The 25,288-nt window shown below is 40.2% G+C and overlaps 1 protein-coding gene across 1 annotated transcript in view; it reads left to right on the forward strand.

Moving 5' to 3' along the window:
* The first annotated feature begins 72 nt into the window (after nucleotides 1-72).
* tube1 (tubulin, epsilon 1) overlaps nucleotides 73-25,288 on the forward strand; it is a 31,953-nt gene continuing 6,737 nt past the window's right edge. Inside the window, exons 1-10 of the mRNA XM_078213701.1 lie at nucleotides 73-211; nucleotides 5,689-5,762; nucleotides 6,226-6,278; nucleotides 6,855-6,915; nucleotides 7,580-7,695; nucleotides 9,106-9,227; nucleotides 11,902-12,089; nucleotides 17,451-17,623; nucleotides 20,657-20,797; nucleotides 23,680-23,820. Of these exons, the coding sequence (XP_078069827.1) occupies nucleotides 187-211; nucleotides 5,689-5,762; nucleotides 6,226-6,278; nucleotides 6,855-6,915; nucleotides 7,580-7,695; nucleotides 9,106-9,227; nucleotides 11,902-12,089; nucleotides 17,451-17,623; nucleotides 20,657-20,797; nucleotides 23,680-23,820 (1,094 nt within the window). The 5' untranslated portion in view covers nucleotides 73-186. The remainder of the gene's footprint in view (nucleotides 212-5,688; nucleotides 5,763-6,225; nucleotides 6,279-6,854; nucleotides 6,916-7,579; nucleotides 7,696-9,105; nucleotides 9,228-11,901; nucleotides 12,090-17,450; nucleotides 17,624-20,656; nucleotides 20,798-23,679; nucleotides 23,821-25,288) is intronic.

The raw sequence follows: 25,288 nt of genomic DNA on the forward strand, positions 1-25,288 counted from the left end.
CCAGCAGAGCGGCGACGTCACACTCCCGACCACGCCCCCACAGCCACGCCGTCTCCCCGGCAACCTGACGTCAGACGCAAGCGACGTCTCCACCCGGGGAAGGGCGCGCGCGGAATTGGCAAAGCCCGGCGGGGAATGGAACCCCCCGGGAAACCATAGCAACCGGACAGAGGGAAGGGGAACAGGATGACCCAGTCTGTGCTGGTGCAAGGTAAAGAGGCGGCGGAGTTCTCACTGCCTGACTTGTCCAGTTTGTTTTCGACAGGAGCTTTCTTACTTTCTCCCCGTGTCTGCGTGAGTTTCCTCCGGGTGCTCCGGTTTCCTCCCACACTCCAAAGATGTGCGGGTTAGGTGCGTTGGCCATGCTCAACTGCCCCTTAGTGTCAGGGGGCATTAGAAGAGTAAATATGTGGGCCATGGGGCCTGGGTGGCTTTGTGGCGGGTGCGGGTTCGAAGGACTGAATGGCCTCCTTCTGCACTGCAGGGATTCCATGATTCTTTATAGGGTGGCTCAGTGGTTCATACGGCCGTAAGCACAGTAAGAAGTCTCACAACACCAGGTTAAAGTCCAACAGGTTTATTTGGTAGCAAATACCATAAGCTTTCGGAGCACAGCTCCTTCGTCAGATGGAGTGGATATCTGTTCTCCAACAGTGTACATATGGCCGCAGACATAGGAATAGTCAACCCAGTGCCAGGCATCTAGGTGGGATTTTCTGGCCACACTCACTCAAAACGGGGAAATCCTGCCTAAGGTCAACAGAGTAAGAAGTTTAACAACACCAGGTTAAAGTCCAACAGGTTTATTTGGTAGTAAAAGCCACACAAATAAACCAAATGCTACCAAATAAACCTGTTGGACTTTAACCTGGTGTTGTTAAACTTCTTACTGTGTTTACTCCAGTCCAACGCCGGCATCTCCACATAAGGTCAACGGACCATTGTATGTTCCCCCTCCCCGTCCCCCGCTATGATTCCTGTGGGTGGGATGGGAAAATTCTCCCCCGTCTTTCTACATGGGACCCCTTTCCCTGGGGCACCAACTAAACAGGACCAATTGCCCCAGCAACTGAAAAGGTGGCTGTTCACTGCCACGAGCTGTGACTGTGAAACTGTCAGTGTTCTTCTTCAATACCCCTCCTCAGTGGTTAGCAACATCCGCAATCCGCACATGCAGATTTAAAGCAGAAATGCAGAAGTTGCTGTCAGTGGTTCTGCGTACCACCCCCATGGAGTGCTTTGTTTATGTTATTTATTATTTATTTATTTATTATTCTCACATGTATTAGGATACAGATCTTGTGAGCTATGGAGACAACATACTGTTCATGTTTTTATTAATTCGAGGGGTGTGGGCTATGCTGGCTAGGCTGACATTTATTGCCCATCCCTAAGTTCCCCCAGACCGCAGTCAATTAGAAATCACTGTACTGACCAGAACCTTCACCCTCATGCCATTGCTGTAGTGTGCCGGTGAATACTAGGAGCATTTTGTCATGGAGGGAATCAGTAAAGTGCGCAGTAATCGCCTGAGTGTCAGTCAATTGCAGTGGAAATGGATGCACTTGGCCAGTCCCAGCGAGCCCAGCTGTACACATCTGTTCTCAGTGGCTTACCAAGTTAAGATGGTTGGCTGACTAATGTTTACCACCAGTCCCACTGCAAAAACCCTTGAAAAAGTTGCACTTCATTATGTGAGGTGTAACTTGGTTTTTAGTGTTGCGCTAACCTATCATTATTGCTGAAAAATCTCTCCGGCTCGTGAAGATTTTTTTTTATTTGTGGCATATCAAAGATTCTCTATTAATTGATTAAAACGTTGCTATTTTTAAAAATATATTTTCAAAACATTTATGATATTTCTACCTTAATCCCATGTATGTGTTCCAATAACTTATTTCACTATGCAAAACTTAATTGAAAGTAAAATATAATCTGCACATTTTACTTCTTGATTTCATCTCTGTGAGAATATTTGTGTGATTGGCTACTTTCCTATTGCGGATATTATTGTTGTTGGATGTTTGGAGATCCCTTTGACCTGACATACAATTCAAACTAAAGTTAGGGAAGGGGAAACCAATGCCACAAAAATCTGAGACCTTTGTGGACATTGACTGCTTTCTTTAAGGTCACTGGTGAGTGAGTGCTGCCACTTCGACAATGACTGTGAAATTGGGCCAATGTATTAAGCTTCATGCAAGGGATAGATGCTATTTATCTCAGACTGCTGAGAGAAAAAGTGCATTGATGATCATTAAGAAAGAACTAAAGAACATTGGGAAGAGAGACTATTTCCAACCTAAGAAGATAATCATATTTTTCGTCAGTATTCACACTGGAGAGGGACAGTGTCGATGGGAGTACTGAGATGCAGGCTGTTGGACTGGATGGGATTGAGGTTCATAAGGATTGTTTAGCAGATGTTAGCAATCTGGAAAGGGTAAAAATAGATAAGTCCCCTGGGCCGGATGGGATTTATCCTAGGATTCTCTGGGAGGCTAGAGAGGAGATTGCAGAGCCTTTGGCTTCTATCTTTGGCTCGTCATTGTCTACTGGAACAGTGCCAGAAGACTGGAGGATAGCAAATGTTGTCCCCTTGTTCAAAAAGGGGAGTAGGGACAACCCTGGTAATTATAGACCGGTGAGCCTTACTTCTGTTGTGGGCAAAGTATTGGAAAGGATTATAAGAGATAGGATTTATAATCACCTGGAAAGGAATAATTTGATTCAGGATAGTCAGCACGGTTTTGTGAAGGGTAGGTCGTGCCTCACAAACCTTATTGAGTTCTTTGAGAAGGTGACCAAAGAGGTGGATGAGGGTAAAGTGGTTGATGTGGTGTATATGGATTTCAGCAAAGCATTTGATAAGGTTCCCCATGGTAAGCTTTTGCAGAAAATACGCACACATGGGATTGAGGGTGATTTAGTGGTTTGAATCAGGAATTGGCTAGCTGTAAGAAAACAAAGGGTGGTGGTTGGTGGGAAATATTCATCCTGGAGTTCAGTTACTAGTGGTGTACCGCAAGGATCTGCTTTAGGGCCACTGCTGTTTGTCATTTTTGTTAATGACCTGGATGAGGGCGTGGAAGGATGGGTTAGTAAATTTGCGGATGACACTAAAGTCGGTGGAGTTGCAGACAGTGCGGAGGGAAGTGGCAGGTTACAGATAAGCTGCAGAGCTGGGCTGAGAGGTGGCAAATGGAGTTTAATGCGGAAAAGTGCGAAGTGATTCACTTTGGAAGGAGTAACAGGAATACAGAGTACTGGGCTAATGGTAAGATACTTGGTAGTGTGGATGAACAGAGGGATCTGGGTGTCCATGTGCATAGATCCCTGAAAGTTGGCACCCAGGTTGATAGGGTTGTTAAGAAGGCGTACGGTGTGTTAGCTTTTATTGGTAGAGGGATTGAGTTTCGGAGCCAGGAGATCATGTTGCAACTGTACAAAACTCTGGTGCGGCCGCACTTGGAGTATTGCGTACAGTTCTGGTCGCCGCATTATAGGAAGGATGTGGAAGTGTTGGAAAGGGTGCAGAGGAGATTTACCAGGATGTTGTCTGGTATGGTGGGAAAATCGTATGAAGAAAGGCTGAGGGGCTTGAGGTTGTTTTCGTTAGAGAGAAGGAGGTTGAGAGGTGACTTAATAGAGGCATACAAGATGATCAGAGGATTAGATAGGGTGGATAGTGAGAGCCTTTTTCCTCGGATGGTGATAGCTAACACGAGGGGACATAGCTTTAAATTGAGGGGTGATAGATATAGGACAGATGTTAGAGGTAGGTTCTTTACTCCGAGAGTAGTAAGGGCGTGGAATGCCCTGCCTGCAGCAGTAGTGGACTCGTCAACATTAAGAGCATTCAAATGGTTATTGGATAAACATATGGATGATATTGGAATAGTGGTTTCACTGGTCGACGCAACATCGAGGGTCGAAGGGCCTGTACTGCGCTGTAATGTTCTATGTTCTATATTTGAAATAAGTAGGAAAAAGACAAGTTTTGGCAGCTACTTTAATTTCATGTAAAATAATAAAATCAATTGAGAGGAGTCATCTTGAAGTTTATCTCTAGCAGGCATCATGGATTTAAAAGAAGATCCTGTCTGTTTAAATTCCTTGAAGTGGCAATCCAAGTCAACTGATAAACTCTACAACATTGTGCAATTAAACTTCCAAGCAGCAGCTGATAAAATTTTGCATGGAAGTTTGTTATTGAGCTCAAAGCTTTGTGGATGTAGGCAAAACAATGTATATAGGCAAGAAAATAGAAGGTTAGAAAACAACAGTGTTCGTGTCATGTTTAGGGAGCGGTCTTGAGTAAGGTGTCCCAGGGTTCAGTAAGAGGATCATTGCTGCTTTCAATGTTTATCAATGACTTGACTCCAGAAACTCAGCTCAAATTCATCAAATTTGCAGATGATACTAAACTTCTGTATTTAGTTCTGGTTATCAAAAAACAGGAAACAGTCGAACATGGGAGGCAGTAGTGAGCAGGGCAAGGAGGTCAGTGCCAAATTTTAAAACCTGGATTGGGAACCTTATACCCCGAATAATTCTGGGTCCTGACCCTGTGTTGAACTGCATCACTCTGGCAACACTATTTTCAAATGTAAATGGGCTGATTCAACCCAATTAGAAGCACTGAACACTTTCAGGAGGTGGGAGCTGCACATGAAAGAACCAGGAAGATAAAAATTACGCAAAGCGACCATGGACATCAAGTTGATCCAGCGCACGTCAACCCTTCAAATTCCACAAAAAACACATATGGAAACAAAATGTATTTTGCTCCAGGACACCCCTGACAGCTGTGCACTGACTGCTTGCACCAGTAGTGCACCAGGCTGGTTTCACCCAAAAGAAAGATCCAGACAGCTCCCTCAACAGGTTCCTTCAGCTTAAGGGGCTATTAATTGGCGGCAAGCAAGTTTCCCAATATTCTACCTCCTGTAGGCCCTTTGAAAATTGCAATCTGTTGTGGGAATGCAATTTTCAAATCCTGAAACATTTCACTTAAACTAGTGAAAACCGCATGATCTCATTCCAAGGTGTGCAGTGGGCTTGAGCAAGAGGCAAGCAGTTGGAATACATCTTCTCAGTTAATCTTCCAATTAATTCTATTTGCAGTTGCCTTTTACTGGCTGACCTTCGACTGCACATTATGCATTGAGCATGATCTAAAATGTAATCAGTAAACCCTGAAGTATATTGCTATTTATTTATTTGTTTGGACAACACTGGCATGTGACTAATGGTGCAGTATAAGTTTAACTGGGTAGATTTTGGCATATTTTCTATATTCTAAAGCTGTTTCTAATTTGGATAATGTTTTGTCACATGCCAGAGAAACTGAGAGTTTTACCATCAGACCACTATATGTAGCATTAGATGCAGTTGCTAACAGTACCTGTACTTGGATAGGTCTTGAAGTTGAAGAATCTGAGCATTACAATTTTGGTCAACATTATTAATTAAAGTAATATAGACATAAAAGTCAGTTCAAAGTAATGTTTGTTATTTGACTGAATCGAAGGAACCAGTTGATCTTTTCTCTTTCCTTCTCTCCCTCCCCACTCATCCTTCAGAATAAGTCCCATAAGCATAGATTGCTATGGGAATCAAAATAAAACTTCTTATTGGTGTTTTATATTTTTGCAAATGGTAAGCTTATGTTTTCATTCTTTTTAGTTGGCCAATGTGGCAATCAAGTTGGCTGCAGATTTTGGGACTTGGTTTTACGGGAACATGCAAATGTGAATAAGGTAAATAATCAGGAATACTTATGATTTATTAAGTTTAGAAATTGAAATAAGCTTCCTCATCACTTGGGTGATGTATCAGGGGGTACCTGGAACCCAGGGGACTGTACCCAAATATGACCTGAAACTTTCAAAGAGGAGGGAGAAAATATTGGCAAACAATATTGTTTATTCAAATAATGGAAGCTTTGAAGTGCTGGCATGATTTAGTAGGTTGTAAGTTGATAAATTAAATACTTAAGTTCTATTCTCGAATGGTTTTGAACAAATCAGGCATCATATTCTTCCTGATCTTGCTACCTCTATTTTAATATAAATGTTCTGTATTGATCAAGGTTTGTTGACTATTTTCAGTACCTTGAAGAAGGAGTTGGATAGATTTTATAATAGATATGTTGGACTTTGCTGCCAGTATCATTGTAAAATGGTTTTAGTAGAAAAATGACTAATTCTGTTTCTAATTTAGAAAGGAATCTATGATGAAGCACTCAGTAACTTTTTTAGAAATGTGGATACAAGGTAAGCAATGTAATTTTAAATAAAGCTCTTCAAACTAAAAATATTACAAAGTCCACAGCATTTTCTTGCCTTGGAGGTTTAAAATAAACTTCAAATCATACTGACCAAGGGCTGTATAAAAGAGAGTGGGTGGCACAGTGGTAGTGTCGTTGGAATGATGATCCAGAGACCCAGACTAATGTTCTGGGAACTCGGGGTCAAATCCCACCATGGATTTTGAATTTGATTTTTTTTAAAAACCTGGAATTTAAAAAGTCTAATGATGACTATGAAACCATTGTTGACTGCCACCCATTTAGTTCACTAATGTCCTTTGGGAAGGAAACCTGCTGTCCTTGTCTGCCCTCCAGATCCACAGTTGACTCTTAAATGCTCTCTGAAATGACTGCACCTCAGGGACTGCAGCGGTTCAAGAAGGCAGCTCACCACCAATGAGTGATGGGCAATAAATGCTGGCCTAGCCAGTGATGCCCACATCAAAATGAATTTTTAAAAATCACAAATCATAAAATTTTTTGCTCTCTTGTGTAGTTTTCTTCAGGGTGACTTATTCAAAAGCAATTCATTATTTTGCAGATCTACCAACGGAGATGATATAAACCTTTCCAAAGGAACAATTAAATCTCTTAAAGCTCGGGTAAATTTTTTGCATCCATAATAGTAAATAATTATATCAGTAATTTAACTTGGCAGCTAAAGAGTAAATTTCTTATCATACTGCAAGTATTTCTGGATGTATGATTAATTTTGTGAAGGAATTTTTCTGCAGTCGAGAGTAGGATGCAATGAATAGACACTTGTAGAGGTTCTGTTAATGATTCTATTTTGAACTGGTAGTAGTTGCTATTTTGCAATTTAAATTTTGCCTTATCCTTTGCAATGGTTTAACATCATCAGATCATAGGCGATGGTCTGGTAGTATTATCACTATACTATTAAACCAGAAACTCATTTCATGTTCTGGGGACCCGGGTTCGAATCCCACCAAAGCAGAACCTACTGATGACCATGAAACCATTGTCGGTTGTCGGAAAAACCCATCTGGTTCACTAATGTCCTTTAGGGAAGGAAATCTGCCGTCCTTACCTGGTTTGGCTTACATGTGACTCCAGAGCCACAGCAATGTGGTTGACTCTCAACTGCCCTCTGACCAAGGGCAACTAGTGATGGGCAATAAATGCTGGCCAACCAGCAACCCCCATGTCCCATGAATAAATGAACAAAAGTTTGGATCTGAATAGCTTAAATAAAAATATATGTGGAAATGGAATTTCCTGTAAATATATTTTCTTGTCTTCTAGGCAGTACTCATTGATATGGAAGAAGGTGTTGTTAATGAACTACTCCAGGGTCCACTGAGGGATGTTTTTGACAGTAAACAACTTATAACAGATGTATCTGGTTCTGGTAATAATTGGTAAGATTTGCAAATATAAGAAAATATCTAGGTAAAGGTTATTCAATGTGTCCAATACCATCTCTCCTTGCCTAACATCAAATTACATTTTCCATGTTCCTAATGTTTTTGACTGTACTATTTACATGGTAAACTCTTTGAGTAGGAATTTTTTGAATATTTCTATTAAATTTAGTTTTTACCTAATTCATATATTTCTGTTCTTTTGTCCGGACCTAGTATAAAATAGTATTAAAATAATATTCTAGTTCAGTTTATGTGCATTATTTAATACTTATGTACTTTAATGAGGTTCTCCCTCTCAATCTTCTCTCTAGTCTAGACCTTGTCTAATTTTTTCTTGTAACTTGTGGTATTTACACACATTCATTTTTGTTGTTTTTCTCTATAATCTCCCAATGCACATCCCTTATGAGAAATGGCGGCCAAAATTGTAATAGTTTGGTCTGAGCTTCACTAAATAAAATTTCAGCACAACATCTATAAACCTTTCTGACTTGTTTGCCATTTTAAATTACCTCTCACCTTGTCTCAATGTTGCAACTGACTAAACTAAAAACAGAAAATGCTGGAACCATACAGCAGGTCTGGCAGCATCTATGAAGAGCGAAACAGGGTAAATGGTTGATAACCTTCTAGATCACCAGCCTGAAATATCAGCTCTGTTTGTTTCCACAGTTGCTACCAGACCTACTATGCATTAGCGATATTTTCTGTTTTAATTTCTGATTTCCAATATCTGCATGAAATTTGCATTCGCATTAAGGTTGAACACAACTTATTTGCTGTTGCTCCCAGATCTGTCAAAGTCTACTGATGCTACTTTATTTCAATTTGTGTTTAGGCAGAAAAAAGGAGTTGTATTTTATGGTTTTGATATAATATTTACCAAGTACTAACTAATTATTTATTTTCTCATTGTCAACGTTTTATATGATCAGAAGGTATTTCAATAACTTGGGGGGGAAAACAAACTAATATCAATAGTTCAGTATTACAGACTTGTTACAAACATTTTTGTTGCATTTAATGTTGATCTCAAAATTTAATGGTCAGATATTTTATAAACAGGTAGACTTTGAAAACCTATGCATTGTATTTTCTCTTGGTAACAAGAAATAAGTCAAAAGAAAACAAATATAACCTTAAAATATCTAGGAATCTAAATTATTGGTCTAGAAACAATATGAATTAAATTAATAATCTTGACTTAAATCACTGGTCCAGATAGTCACAAGAAAAAATCATAGTGCTTATCTAAGCCACTGCATTCCCTGGAGGTATGCCCATCCATGCAATTTCCTGCCCCTCCATCAGAACTTGCCAGTGGGGAGCGTAACATTCTGGCCTTTGTTTTATTGATGTGCACAATTCTGGCAGTTCATGTATACTTTCTGATTTTTCCCACAGGGCTGTTGGACATAAACAGTATGGTTGTCAATACCGTGACCAAATTCTCGATGTATTCCGAAAAACAGCTGAACACTGTGATTCCTTACAATGTTTTTTTTTAATTCACTCAATGGGTGGAGGTGAGTAGTAACTCTTTACGAAGCCTTTAGCGCACTGCCTATTCCTATCTTTAATTGATTATAAACTAGAACTAAATTACTAATTTTTAACTATCTGAACTTACTGAAGAAATCAAGTGGGTAGAGTGTCATCAAGTGTCGGTATCATTATCAAGACCAACATTTGTTGCCCATCCCTTGAACTGAGTGGCTTGCTTGGCCATTTTTATGGGTCTGGAATCTCATTTAGGCAAGACCAGGTAAAGGCAGCAGATTTGTTTCCCGATATGACATTAGTGAACAGATGGGTTTTTATGACAATCGATTACATGGTCACCATTACTGAGACCAGCTTTCAATTCCAGATTTATTAATTTATTAATTGAATTTAAATTCCACCAACCTATATCCCCAGGGCATTTGCCTGGGCCTCCAAATTACTAGCCTAGTGACATTACCAGTAGGCCACTCTTCTTTGCTCTGAATGTATAGTTGAATGAGTGTTTTTACACACTACATCAGATACAAGCATCTACTGGTGACATAGGACCCTAATAATCACATTTTAATTTGATGTTTTTAAGTTTCCTTTGTACTTTGATTTCTGTTCGGGCTGTTCCCCCTCCTTTTTGGGGAGCTGCCCCTTTTACTTTGTCCTGATTTAATCTGAGTTTGTTTACTTGGTTTGGTTTGACCTAAAAAGAGGACAAGAATAGTCTATTCAGCCCTCGGACCTGTTCCACCATTCGGTTAGATCATGGTTAATCTGTAACTCTGATTTCATTAACTTGCCCTCGCTCCCACCCATTGATACCATTTCCCGTCAAAAAATGTATCTATTTTTATATTGGAAATGTCAATTAATGCAGAATTCACAGCCATATTGGGGAGCAAATTCCACATTTCCACCACCCTTTGTGTGAAAAATTTCTTCTCGATTTCACGCTTGAATGGCTTATCTCTAATTTCAATATAGAACCATAGAACCATAGAAAATTACAGCTCAGAAACAGGCCTTTTGGCCCTTCTTATCTGTGCCGAACCATTTTTTGCCTAGTCCCACTGACCTGCAATTGGACCATATCCCTCCACATCCCTCTCATCCATGAACCCGTCCAAGTTTTTCTTAAATGTTAAAAGTGACCCCGCATTTACCACTTTATCTGGCAGCTCATTCCACACTCCCACCACTCTCTGCGTGAAGAAGCCCCCCCTAATATTCCTTTTAAACTTTTCTCCTTTCACCCTCAACCCATGCCCTCTGGTTTTTTTTCTCCCCTAGCCTCAGCGGAAAAAGCCTGCTTGCATTCACTCTATCTATACCCATCAAAATCTTATACACCTCTATCAAATCTCCCCTCAATCTTCTACGCTCCAGGGAATAAAGTCCCAACCTATTCAATCTCTCTCTGTAACTCAGCTTCTCAAGTCCCGGCAACATCCTTGTGAACCTTCTCTGCACTCTTTCAACCTTATTTACATCCTTCCTGTAACTAGGTGACCAAAACTTACACAATACTCCAAATTCGGCCTCACCAATGCCTTATATAACCTTAGTAAGAAGTCTCACAACACCAGGTTAAAGTCCAACAGGTTTATTTGGTAGCAAATACCATAAGCTTTCGGAGCGTGCCCCTTCGTCAGCTGCCCATCTGACGAAGGGGCAGCGCTCCGAAAGCTAATGGTATTTGCTACCAAATAAACCTGTTGGACTTTAACCTGGTGTTGTGAGACTTCTTACTGTGCTTACCCCAGTCCAACGCTGGCATCTCCACATCATTATATAACCTTACCATAACACTCCAGCTTTTATACTCGATACTCCGATTTATAAAGGCCAATGTACCAAAGGCACTCTTTACGACCCTATCCATCTGTCCTTTTTTGGTCCCTTTTTGCTCTGAATTGCACCAAAGAAAATAATTTACTTGAATCGAACCCTTTTAGCATTTTGAATATTTTGATGAGATCACCCCTCATCCCTCTAAACTCAAAGGAATACAAATCATGTATGTCACTGTGCTCATGATTGAGCCCTTTAAGCCTGGTGAATCCTCCCTGTGTCTTTCCCAATTTGCTTTCCTGAGGTGCAGTGTCAAAAACTGAATTCAGTCCTCCAGATGGCAACTCAGCAAGATTCTGTATCTTTGAAACATCACCTAACTTTGTATTTAAACCCCTGAGACAAAATATAGCGTTGTACTAGCCTTTTTGATTGCATTTTGTACATTTGCACTTGCTTTAATGATTTATGTACGTGGGCATCCAAATCTCTTTGCTCTTTCCTAACTCCTGAACTCTCACCGTTAGGGAAATATTCAGATTTGTCTTGTTTAAGCCCAAAGTGGATGACCTCTCACTCTCCCACATTAATCTGCATCTGCCATATTTTTCCCTACTCCTTGTCTATGACCCTCTATCCACACAATTTTTCAGCTGAAGAATTGGATCCATAATGCTCTTTCTCCTCATTCGAGTCATTGATGTATATGCTGAAATGCTGAAGCCCCTGCTTGGATCCAACTAGAAAATATTTCTTTTATCTCTGATCTCTATTTTTTTGTCTCCCAACCTATCTGCAAATATATACCACAGTTATCCACCTGTTTCCCCTGTTGAATCTTGGATATTTTGTTTTGAGCATAGTGATAGAAATGTTTTCTAATTTAACTTGAGATATAAAATTGTTTCTTAGGGACTGGTTCTGGACTGGGTACCTTTGTGCTGAGCCTTTTAGAGGATGAGTTTCCAGAAGTCTACAGATTTGTTACTTCTGTCTACCCTTCTGCTGAGGATGATGTTATCACTTCACCGTACAACAGTGTTCTGGCCATGAAAGAGCTGACTGAGCATGCTGATTGTGTTTTACCTATTGAAAACCAGGTATGCATAATAATCTTTTGGATGCATCTTTCAAGAATAAAGTTATTTCTAAACAATTTGCATTTAAGTAACATCTTTTAAGTAGGAAAATATGCCAATAAGCTTCATGGGAGGTGTAATTCAGCAAAAATTGTCCCTGAAACAGAGAACAAATTGGTCAAAGGTAGAGGCTTTAAGGAGCATCTCAAAGGAGGTGAGAAGTGGACAAGTTTACTGAGAGAAATCCAAAGCTGAGGGCTTAGACAGCTGAGAGCATGGGCACCAATGGAAGGAGAAAAAGAATGGGGCAAAAGTGGAAGAAACATAAGAGTTGTTGAAGGTTCACCAAGCTGGAAGAAATTACAGATACAGGGAGGGGCAAGGCTATGGTTGCCTTGAACCTAAATGCAAACTTTAATTTGAGGCATTTGTGAACAAGCTGCTGTAGGCAACCAGGAGAGTAATGGAACAGTCCAAAATAGCAAGAACAAAAACATGGAGGAGAATTTTAGCTCTAGGGGAGCTTAGGGAGCAGGAAATAAGTCATGTTATGAAGGTGAAAGTTGGTTGTTGTTGTGATGGAAAGGATTATGGGGACACAGGTCCAGGTGATGGCTATATCGGTTGCAAAAATTATGGTTCAGCTTCAATGGGAGAGGGAGCCTGTGGTGAGGGAGAACAAGCGTTTTGGGTGGGAGTTATAGATGATGGCTTTGGCCGTCCCAACTTTTAATTTAAACTGGATGTCGGAAAAGCAGCTAATGACTTGGTGTAGGTTTTTTCGTGGAATATTTAATTTAACTTCTTAATCGTACAGTTATCTGACTTCAAATTAACTAAATAAATGCAGTAAATGTTTTGTTCAAACAAAATATAACCATAAGGCAAAAATGAACTCTTGGTAGTAAATTAAAAGAGAGTTTATTTAAGAAGAAAAATTATACAGTACTTTAACAACACAAAATAGACTTTAGAACTTCAAATGACTGATCAGGTCACTGAAGTAGCAAAGTTGCTCAACAGTTCCTCTTTGATAGTAATTCTTTCAAATTTTCCCTTGGGAGCATTCAGTATATAACTAGCTAGTCTTTTAGAGACGTTACAATCCCCTAAATTATCAATATCTCATCTCAGACCCTGTCTGTTTAATTTCATAATTGGTTAATTTGGTTTTGCTTTGTTTTAATTGGAGTTTGACAACACACATTCATTGTCCTTTTAAAAGGACAAATTTTTTTTTCACAGTCTTTTGTAATTTGACTTTGTGCAGATATCTGTTGTCCGTTTCAGTCAAGGTTTATGCTGAACTTAGCACAAAATATTTGATTTGATGACTATCCATATCCTTTTGGATATGCTCCTGGGACACCTTTGGGAGAAGTGAGGTGTCTTTTGGGAGAGGTAAAGTGCTCTTTTCCAGTGGTGAGGTGAGGTGCCTTTTGGGAATGTTAAAAGTAGACATGAATGTACATTAAAAGTGGATAAACTTATTAGATCTGTCATGCTTATTGAAACTGTTAAGGGAGCTATCAAAAAACTGCCCTTTAAATATTTGGAAATCATCATTATTGAATTAGTCCTATATAACTGATTCACAACCTATCATTGTCACAATGGGCTGCCTTCAGTTCACAATTTACTTGACAGCCCCCAGTGCTTATAAAGTATTTGAAGTGGGACTATGAATACGAGTGCTTGTTAATATAAGGAATTAAGTGGTTGAAGTAATTTAAATGTAGTGAATGGAGTTTTATCAATGGGTGTTCTTTTAAATAGTGAATTCATCAATAAATACTTAGAATTTTAGTTTCTTTCTTGCCAGCACAGATCCCGAGGTTTGCCCATGGTGGGTACTGAATGAGTTGGCATAGGGGGTGTAAGGGCAAAGGGTTGTGGGGGGGGGCATGTATTGGCATTATTTGGTACTAAGATAGCAAAAGGGCTATAAATGACCATGGGGGTGGGTGGGAGCAGAGGTTAGCATGGAGGGTATGGTGGGGCCATGCAGGATTGGGTAGTGGACATGAGATGGCATAGGTTGGTATGGATGGGACATGGAGAGTGTGTGGGGATTTGAAGGCCGGAGGGCTGTTTTTTGCTTTATTGTTTGTTTTTGAAACTGGGGCAAAGTGCAGGGTCAGTATTGAGACTGGCCTTTCGTTCTCCACCCATTTTACCAATGTAGACCTCGCCTGTTAGAACTGTCTTGTTCTAATTAAAGACGACACATTTATTTGGAAATCGATTTCGAATTTAAGTATTTAAATAACATATTTATTTTTCTAACTTGTGTAATCTCACGATAAACTTGTACACCTCTCGGAAATCTTCCATCAATCTCTTTTACCCTTGTAAGTTGCTGTGAAGGGAACGCAGATGCTGTGAAAGTAACCCCTGTGCTGCCTCTGAACTGCTTCTGGAGTTTGTAGGAATGATTCCCATTACACCTGCTGTCTGGAATGCAAATCTGATCAAGTCGGGCAGTTTCTCAGGAGTGGAGTTTGTGGAACAGGAAATTCTGCCAACTCTGCATTCCCCGCACACGAGCAAAAATTCAGACCATTGTTACTTAGAATCATTTATTTTTTTTCACAACATTTATTATTGATTTTGATTGCTGAGCTTTGTTTATGAATGTTTTTAACTGTGTCCAGTGATACCCTTGTTTGTGAATGATGCAGTCTTCATCTTTTGTGTGAGTAGCCTTGCAAAATATGCTCATTTCTTTATCGTTATTATCGAAACAATCATATTTTTTGTTAGATTTGGTTTTAGAATGCATATAGTGGCAAACTAACAAGTGTTGCTACAGTTTCTGAACTCAAAATAACCCGTGAATTAAATCTCTTGTAGTTAAATTAATACGAAAGACTGAGCTCATAAAGACTGAAAAGATTGGAAATGTCTAAGTCAGGTAGCAGCTGTGGAGAATGAAACAAAGGGCTGAATTTTATAGCCTCTTCCCTGCTCCCATGTGTGAAGGTGAAGGGTTGTTTGTAAATCACAGCTGCTGGTTTTCCCACTGCTTTCCTGCCCACCTGCTGCTGATTTGTCTCCCATATTTTGCTGGACACAAAAGGCATCATGCAGTTTGTCTGCCCTTAAACCTATTGGGGTCCTTAAGTGGTCAGTTAATGGCCATTTCAGGGCTGCATTCCACTCCACTGCTATTTTACATGTGGCAATGAAAGGTGGAGGCAAGACATGAGGCCTGGTAGCTTTCATGATCCAGGCAGCTGTCCAGTAGGAATGGGGCAACACCTACTTTGGGGGGTGGTCCCCTGTGCCCACTGGATCCGCAAGATCACTCTTACCCCTCCCTCCCTCCCCAACAACCACATCACTGGAGTTTGTTAGCCAGGCCTGTCCAAAATCCCAGATTTACCTTCAAGTCCAGGCTCTGCTCCCTAATCGTTACTTGCAGTTTCAGATGCTCAGTATAAACTTCAACTTAGGTATTTAAGTTGGTGACTTAATAAAGGACTGTTTTAAATTTTACTTTTTCAGGGAATTATGATCCTTTACGTACCTAAATCATTTATTTAGTGCTGTTGAAAGAACAACAATTTTGCATCTGATCTTAACTCTGCATGTTTCCCAAAAACTGGCATGATTGAAATTTTCTTTCCTTGTTGCATTTTTAGTGAGCCTTTGTGTAAATAGAGGCATCAGTGTTTTTGAAATCAAATCACAACCTATTAACCAAATGATTTTCATTAATCAATACAATTGACAGTGTACTGATCATTCAAACATTTTTTGGGCTTAAAAATTTGAATCAAGTCATATAAATAAAATGTGAACTTAATTCAATTTAAAAAAATGCTATCAGATAATTTGAATTAAGTGACATTGAATTAAGATGAGTTGATTGTACCTGCCATGATGAGATGAACTATTGTGGCAGGTAATAGAATTTGCAGGGATAATTTAAATTTCCCCTCTGTTAATCTGCTTCTGTTAGCAGGATAGAACAGTTATCCCCACACCATCAGCTAATCTGTCTGCTCAGAGCAGCTGTCCACAATTCAAACTGAGTATGCTAGTATAGTGGTTATGTTACTGGGCTAAACCAGAGTTTGAACTAACAATCCTGACATGAGCTTAAATCACCAAGCTGTTTGAAAATTTGAATTCAGTTTTTTTAAATTGAAAATTAAAAGCGATTCTCAGTGGAAAAATTAAAGTTTTGAGGCGTTACTGTAAAAAATAAACCAACTGCTTTTCTGGTTCCTGTCTTACTCAACTGGTCTGACCGATACGTGATTCCACACCCAATAAAGACGATTCTTAAGTAAACACAGAATGCTAGAAAAACTCAGCATGTTTGGCAACATCCATAGAGAGAAAAACAGAGTTAACGTTTCAAACCCATGTAACTCTTCAGAAGCATCCAGAGTTTTCTGTTTTTACTTCAGATTTCCAGCATCCATGGTATTTTGCTGTTCTGTGGGGGCCCTCTGAAGTAGCTTACCAAGGCACACGGTAAGGCACTTGTGGATGGGCAATAAATGCCAGTTTTGACAGTGACGCTGACATTAATTAAACAACCAAAGGCTATATTTGAGTCTGATGATCCAAATTACTGTCCTGGCAACAATTATATCCTGGCAACTACAGAGGGCCAATAAAGGCTACATCTGCTCACTTCCAATGATAATACATATTTATTTATTTTTTAAATTGCCAGATTTGTATTTCCCAGGACTTGGGAAACCTGGCAACTGAAGGGAGGGGAGAAAGGCCAGATCAGAAGGTAAATGCCTTCACAGGATTCCTTGTGGGCCAGGAGGAGCAGGAGTGCCTTCTCTGACACACCTCAGCTAACCAGCTTCCCTCCTTGCAATCGGACGATTTTTCCCAACCCCTTCCCACAGTCAGTTTAGCTCAGTTGGCTGGACAGCTGCTTAGTGATGCAGAGTGATGCCAACAGCAGGTTTAATTCCTGTACTGGCTGAGGTTCATGAAGTCCTGCCCTCTCAACCTTGCCCCTCGCCTGAGGTGTGATGATCCTCAGGTTAAGTCACCACCAGTCAGCTCTCCCCGCTCAAAGGAGAGAAAAGCCTATGGTCATCTGGGACATTTGCAACTTTACTTTACCACAGCCTCCATTATGTTCAATCCAGCCACCAATCTCTCCATTCCTGCTCAGCAGCAATCTGGCAGACTTCCAGCCAAGAAATAGAGAAAACAAAATTTAATCAGCTCTTATAACCCACCTTTTGGCATTTCCTGACTGCTATAAACCTACCCTACTTCCTTATCGCCTCCCCAAAACGATTTAGGCCTGCATCTGTCACTTATGTAATTATCTTTTATGTATGCAAATAAATGTTAAAGTGCAGATTCTTTGAACTTTATCTTTTTTTTTCTTAAAACCAGTCCTTGATTGACATTGTCAACAAAATCAATCAGATGGCCAATTCTGGTAAATTAGCATCTGCCATGAAACTGCAAAGTACACTGATTTCTGGTCAGAGTGAAGTCAAACGGCAGGAAAAACCATTTGATGCTATGAACAATATTGTAGCTAACTTGCTGCTCAATTTGACCAGGTGGGTGAATGTTTATTATATTAATTACAGTATTCCAACAAGATGTATAGTCCAGATCAATGTAGTTTCCTGGGCTAGTTTTGGCTATGTAAAGTGGTCAGCAAGAAAATTTGTAGATTTTTGACTGCTAAAATTGGCCAGTTTTGTTACCTGTTGTTTCAACTTTCTCAAGTGATTACATGGTAAATAGTGAGTGTGTGTATCTTGATGCATAAGGCATCCTGACTGTAGAATGGGCTGCATCCTTCAGTTGATCTTTTCCAGCCTGACCCTTTGTATTTTGCATCTGTACATTAAGTACAGGGGCTTCTGTGGATAAATAAAGAGCACTAATACAGAAGACAAGGGGGAAATATAAAAACTAGAAATGTGAGATTAGGTGAACAAAGAGTGTATAAGGAGACTGAATTGCAAGGTAAAGGGAAATAAGATTTTTTCTAAATAAAGATGATGGTCAAACAAGGAAGAAACCACTTGCAGATGAAAAGATTGAAATTAGAAGCAGGAGTAGGCTATTTGACCCTTCAAGCCGGCTCTGCCATTCATTTTGATCATGGCTGATCATATTCAATATCCTGACCCCGCCTTCCCCCATATCCCTTGGTCCCTTTAGCCCCAAGAGCTATATATAATTTCTTCTTGAATTTTTGGTCATGAATCCCACAGATTCACTACTCTGGATGAAGAAATTTCTCCTCACCTCAGTCCTAAAAGTTTTCCCCATTATCCTCAAACTATGACCCCTAGTTCTGGACTCCCCACCAATGGGAACATTCTTTCTGAATTTATCCTGTCTAATCCTGTTAGAATTTTATACGTTTCTATGAGATCCCCTCTCACTCTTCTAAACTCCAATGAATATAATCCTAACCGACTTTAGTCTGTCCTCATATGACAGACCCTGCCACCTTGTACGTGAGAGTGAGGGGATGAAAGAGGTCCATATTAAGTGTTATGAAGCATACTTTACAAATAAAATCCCTATCAACTGCATAGTCTGGAACCTCCCATCATGAAAGCTCTCTATCCACACTTGAATAAAACTGCTGATTATCCCAAAATAGTTCATGCTTTAAGTGTTCACTGGTCTTATTCGTTATTATGGCTGAAAATGTACATACAAAGCAGCCTTATTGGCCTAGAGTTCTATGCTCATCTTCATTGCACCATGATTTAATATTTGCCACCGAGCAATACTTTTATTACAATTATCTTTTCAAAGCCTGTTGGAATATTATTAGTGGCTCCACCATCACTTTCCAATTTCTTCAGTACTCTAGGATGTACACCATCCAGACCTGCTGACCTTTATAGTTTTAGTCTCAATAACATTTTATCACAGCATAATACTGAAAACTAAGGCTGGATTTCCACAGAGTCAGGGAGACTCTGGACCTTAAAAAGGGTAGGCAGGATTTTGATGCAGACATATCTAGAATGCAGTGCCTGGGCAGATAGTAGAGGCTGGAAACCTTACTTGAGGCACAAAAAATTAACGGTCCAGCAACTATTTGGTGGAATCCCATAGAAATGAATGGATGGAGAGCCGATGTCGCCTCTTTTCAAAAAAGGCTTGCCATGTATTTTGCCACTCGGGCACATAACAGGCTAGTGGCAGGCCTTCCCCAGGATCAGTGTCTCCAGAGATGTATGTCCTGCCTGCCATAAGCTGCTGGTTTTTCTGTACTCAGCAATGCCATTGGTTAGGCAGTAGTTGCTGCCAGTATTACACCCACCTGAAACCTCTGAGGAGAGATCCAAGTCAGAAGTCTCACAACACCAGGTTAAAGTCCAGCAGGTTTATTTGGTAGCAAAAGCCACTAGCTTTCGGAGCGCTGCCCCTTCATCAGGTGAGTGGGAGTTCTTGGGTGGTTGGGTCTCAGGCTAAATAGGCTCTCCGGGAACATCGACCTTGGAAGGGATTATATTATTTTCAATGTAATCCTAGTGTTAATAGCAATTGTATACCTGATCAAATGTGGAAGTGCACAACTTTCTAAGTCCACAGGAGGAACAGCATCAGGTACGGCAGGTAGGGTAAAGAAGAAGAGAATCTTGAAAATGTTCTTGGACCACAGAAGAGATCCTCTTGCCCACACAGCTCGTCTCCTTCCCCCATTGGTAGGATTCTTTCTGCCCCGAGCTCCTCAAGTCTTGTGTCAATGGCACGGGCAAAGGCGCAGAAATGTGGATATGCACGAGAACCCAGGCCAAAGACTGCAAACTCTTCAGGTGTTGCTTCTCCCTTTTAATTCTGCTCCCACTCCCCCTCTCCTCAAAGAATCCAAACTGGGCCCTCCGCCAAGAACATTTTCAAGATTCTCTTCCTCTTTACCCTACCTGCTGTACCTGGTGCTGTTCCTCCTGTGAACTTAAAATGTTGTGCACTTCCACATTTGATCAGGCATACAATTGCTATTAACACTAGGATCACAATGAAAACAATATAATCCCTTCCAAGGTCGATGTTCCCAGAGAGCCTATTTAGCCTGAGACCCAACCACCCAAGAACTCCCACTCACCTGACAAAGGGGCAGCGCTCCGAAAGCTAGTGGCTTTTGCTACCAAATAAACCTGTTGGACTTTAACTTGGTGTTGTGAGACTTCTTACTGTGTTTACCCCAGTCCAACGCCGGCATCTCCACATCGAGAGATCCAAGCACAGGTGAGTGATGATGGGAAGGGGATTTTAGGGTTGGGATGGCAGAGCAAAACCATAAGACATCAAAGCAGAAGTAGGCCATTGAATCTGCTCTGCCATTTAATGAAGTCATGATTGATCTGATGTGACAATCTCAACTCCACTTTCCTGTCTTATCCCATGCTGATCTTGCATAAGCAATATGAACAGTAAATTTGACCATTGACTCCACTGTCGTTTGTTAATTCTGCGCTTGTGTGCTAGTAGTTGATGCAATGGAATATTTTCTGATGAAACAGATGTTTTTTGACCAACTTTTTAAATAGCCTTAGTTTGTGTAGATTGTTAATTATGCTAGTTTATTTTATATTGTTTGTTTATTTTATCTGCAGTTCCGCCAGATTTGAAGGATCCCTCAATATGGATCTCAATGAGATCACCATGAACCTAGTTCCATTTCCACGGCTTCATTACCTTGTTTCTAGTCTAACTCCTTTATACACCCTGGCTGATGTAAACATCCCCACAAGAAGGTAGGGGCTTTACCAGCATTTTTGAGAGAAATTCATATTGCTGAAAAATTATATTCTTCTCTGTGATTGAGGTCAAAGACTGACTGCATATGTGCAAATACTGGACAATGAAAAGGAAGAACTGATGGTTGGGATTAGGAGATGGGATCAAATGAGAAAAGCATTAAGAAAATTCTTGTAGCATGATTGAAGGAGGTAAGGCAGAGTGAGTTCCAATGAGGAAATACCTGATACTGAAAGAATTGCTATTAATGCTGGACTTTAGAGGCCAGACAACAAGGAATAAATCAATGTCTAAGAAACGAGGGCTGCAAGAGGGGACATAAAGCTGCAATAAATTACTTGGATATGGAGGGGTGCTGCCAAGGAGACATTTGAAGTTTATGAAAGAGTTTTGATTAAGCCAAGGGAGCCCAGGGAGCCAACCAAGCTTGACAAGAATCAAGAAGTGTTAGAAGTGCAGAATTCTGAGTAAGGGCATAAGTAGTAGCAGTATCCTGAATGAATAGTAATTTATGGAAGGAGGGAAGCTGGCTTGGAGAATCGAAAGAATGAGCTGTAGGCCGGGACTCCTAGAAACAGTGGCACGGAGTTGGGGACAGTGTTTGAAGGGTGGAAAGATGCTTCTCAGTGACAGACCTGATGAGAAGAGGGAAATTAACTCGAGATAAAGAAACTCTCATGGTGTCAGTTGATAAGGCTGCCCAAGTAAAAACAAAATGCCCAGGAGCTGACAGGACTTTAAAGGATGATTTCAATTTTGCAGAAGAGTGTGAAAAACCTTTGATTCATTTGTTCGCGATTAGCTGTTAGATTTCTAATTGGAAGTTGTAAAATTAAAAAGAAGGTGGAATGATAAAGTTATATGTTCTCGGAAATGCATGTTTTTGGATGATGTCACCAACTAATGCTCCGGATTACTGTTGCTATTGCAGTACCCGTTCCACAATCCAACTTGGATCAGCAACTTCAACACAAATGAGCACTCGAACCGATTATTCTTGGCACATCGTTAGTGCATTTGTCAGATCATCAGTCTAAAGATATGTGGCTTAAGTGGACTGGTCGTGCTAAATTGCCCCTTAATGTCAGGGAGTAGCTAGGGTAAATGCATGGGATTATGGAGATAGGGCCTGGGTGGGATTGTGGTTGGTGCAGACTCGATGGGCCAAATGGCCTCCTTCTGCACTGTACGATTCTATGATGTATGATAGGGCTTCAGTGACCCTTTTCATTGGATTAACAGAAGAAAGGTCTCTCTGTATTTTAAGGAACCCAAGATCTCTTGACGTCCTCCCAAAGATTATTCTATAAGGGGTTAAGGGAAAATAGTGTTTAACTAACTTGTTTTAGTTTCTTGATAAGGTTTGATGAGGATAAGGCAGTTGATGTAGTGAAACCAAAAGGCATTTAATAAAATGCTGCACCACAAACTTGTGAGCAAAGTTATAGTTCATGAATAAAAGCAACAGTAGCAATATGGATACAAAATTGGCTGAGTGACAGGAAACAAAATAGTGATGAATGGTTGTTTTTCAGACTGGAGGAATGTTTATAGTGGTGTTCCCCAGGGGTTAATGTTAGGATCTGTGCTCTTCCTGATGTGTATTAATGATCTGGACATCAGTGTACAAGGCACAATTTCCAAATTGAGATGATGCATAACTTGGAAGTATTAATGTGAAAAGGATAGTGTTAACCTTCAAAAGGATATACAGACAGGTTGGTGAGAAGGGAGGATAAGTGGCAGATTAAACTTAATGCAGAGAAGTGTGAAGTGATTCATTTTGTTAGGAAGAATAGAGAGGTGCAATGTAAAATACAGGGTACATTTTAGAGAGGGATGCAGGATCGGACGCACCTGGGGATATATAGACAAATCACTGAATGGTGCAGGCCAGGTTGAGGGCACAGTTAATAAAGAATATTAAATCCTGTGTTTTATAAATAGGGGCATGGGAGTACAAAACCCATGAAGTTATGGTAAACCTGGATAAAACACTGGTTCGCCCTCAACTGGGTTATTGCATGTAGTTCTTAGCACCACACTTCAGGGAGGATGTGAATGCACTGGAGAAATGCAGAAAAGATTCTTGAGAATGATTCCTGGGATGAGGAACTTCGGTTATGTAGATAGATTGGAGAACCTGTTCTCAGAGAAGAGAAGGTTCAGAGGAGATTTGATAGATGTATAGAAAATCATGAGGTGTCTTGATAGGGAAAAACTGTTCCCATTGTTGGAAGAGTCGAGAATTGGAAGACACCGATTTAAGGTGCTTGACCAAAGATGCAACGGCAAATGAGGAAAAACCTTTTACCCGGTGAGTAGTTAGGATCGAGAATGCACTGCCTGAGAGTGTGATGGAGGAAGGTTCAATCTTGGATTTCAAAAGAGTATTGGAGTATTAATCTGAAGAGGAAGAAAATGTAGGGCTGTAGGGAAAAGGCAGGTGAGTTGCACTAGGTGAATTGCTCTTGCAGAGAGCCAACACAGGCACAACAAGCCAAATGGCATCTTGTAGAGCTCAACTGTTGGTCCAAAAGAAAGACAGCATCAAGAAGTACACACACTTTGTGCTGGGAGGAAATAGGATGAGAAAGTATGTTGGAATACTAATTCTCAATAAAATGTACTAAAATTTTTAAAAAGGAAATTCTGTATCCACAAGTTAGTAATGTACGATTTCTTGCCATAGCACATTAACTGTGTTAATTAGCAGTTCTGATTTTGTGATGTTGTATGGTGTTGCTGATTAGAACCCTTCCTACAAGTTTAACACAACTTCTACACTGAACGATGTATTTCTATTTGTTGGATTTGACATGTACTTCATAAAGCGAACTATCCTAGCCATCCACTCTTTGTTTTCTCATTTAAACAGGTTGGATCAGATGTTCACCGATGCTTTTAGTAAGGATCACCAGTTGATGCATGCTGACCCAAAACGTAACCTGTACCTAGCCTGTGCACTGATGGTCCGGGGAAATGTTCAGATTTCTGATCTTAGAAGAAACATTGAGAGGTTTGAAGGAAGTGTGTGTGTGTGTGTGTGTGTGTGTGTGTGTGTGTGTGTGTGTGTGTGTGTGTGTGTGTGCATGTGCTAAAACACATATTTTGCTGTTATTATGTTAATTTAGTGTAACGGTTTTTCATTTGGAAGTTGCATATATAAAGATAATTCATCTTTAGTCAAAATACTTTTTTCTAGCAATTGCCAATTGTAAAAAATTAAGCCATGATTTCATATCAGATTAGTAACTATGTTCATAGAAAGGATACATATTCTTTCATGTATTTAAAGCTGTGTTTTAAATTAAGTTTTTACTTTCTACTGGATTCATAGGTAATGAGTAAATTGTACAGGTTGTGATTAGCAGCAGTTTAAAACCAAATGGTTATTATTTATATTTTTCTTTAAATTGGTGCCAATTTTCACCCCTTCTAAAAGCTTTGACCTGTTGCTGGGTCACCTATTGCTGGGTGTTTGAACACCCCTGGTACTTTGCAAAACCACCCACTATACATAACAGGAAGAGACAAGAGTGGAGTTTGAAATACAGATTTACAATAAAACTTTTAACATTTATTAAAAGGAAGTTCTGTATCTACATGTTAATGTACTTTTTCTTACAAAAACATCGATGGTTGAGATCTGCAGACCATTTATTACTGTGTGTGCAAAGGAGAATGGCACCAACACAGCACATGATGCAGGCTCATTCAGTGTTTATTTTGAATGGAGGTTTCTGGAAAGTACAGAAATGATGATCGGTCTGTGACCAATTTCCCCCTCCTTATCCTGGGATGTTAAGACTATTTGTTTCTGAGGTTGGCTAATTGAGTACAGACTTGGGGTGGGATTTTCTGGTCCCATCAAAGTCGATGAACATTTGGCTAGCTTGCCACAACCACCATGGTGGGGCTGTAAATCCAGTCCTGGAATTTAACCTTGGGTGAACCTGGTTATTGTGATAATGGTTAAATTTACTTTTTCAAAATATATTGGCTAAATTGAAGCTTTTAGATGTAAAATCATGAGCCATGAGTTAGATGGTGCTTTTTTCTCTTAAGCAAGTTTTCAGTTTCAACTTTACTCCTCACTCAAAAAGAACTTAAATTGTAAACTGCTCAATTAAAAGTAAATAATTAAATTCTGAATATATCTATTATGATTCTGAAAGAAAAAAAATTGCAGTCTGTAATCAGGGATGGAATATCATGCCCTCCTCCATGACAAGTTTTGTGATTGTGGGGGAAGGGCATTTAATCAGGTGGGAGTTGGGAAAGTGGTGGATGGGGATCCTGACATCTTGCCACCTCCACCCCAATTAAGTCCGTGGTGGGAAGACCCATGGACAACCTTTCCATCCCATTGCCGTTTGAGACCCTCAAGTGGGCAATTAAAACTGATTTAAGGGCCTCATCCTGCGCCGCTAATAACCCAGCATTGGGTTGTGGGAGGAGAGACATGTTCACCATGCGGGGAATGC

This window comes from Mustelus asterias, chromosome 5 (genome assembly GCF_964213995.1).
Source record: "Mustelus asterias chromosome 5, sMusAst1.hap1.1, whole genome shotgun sequence".
Taxonomy (NCBI): Eukaryota; Metazoa; Chordata; class Chondrichthyes; order Carcharhiniformes; family Triakidae; genus Mustelus; species Mustelus asterias.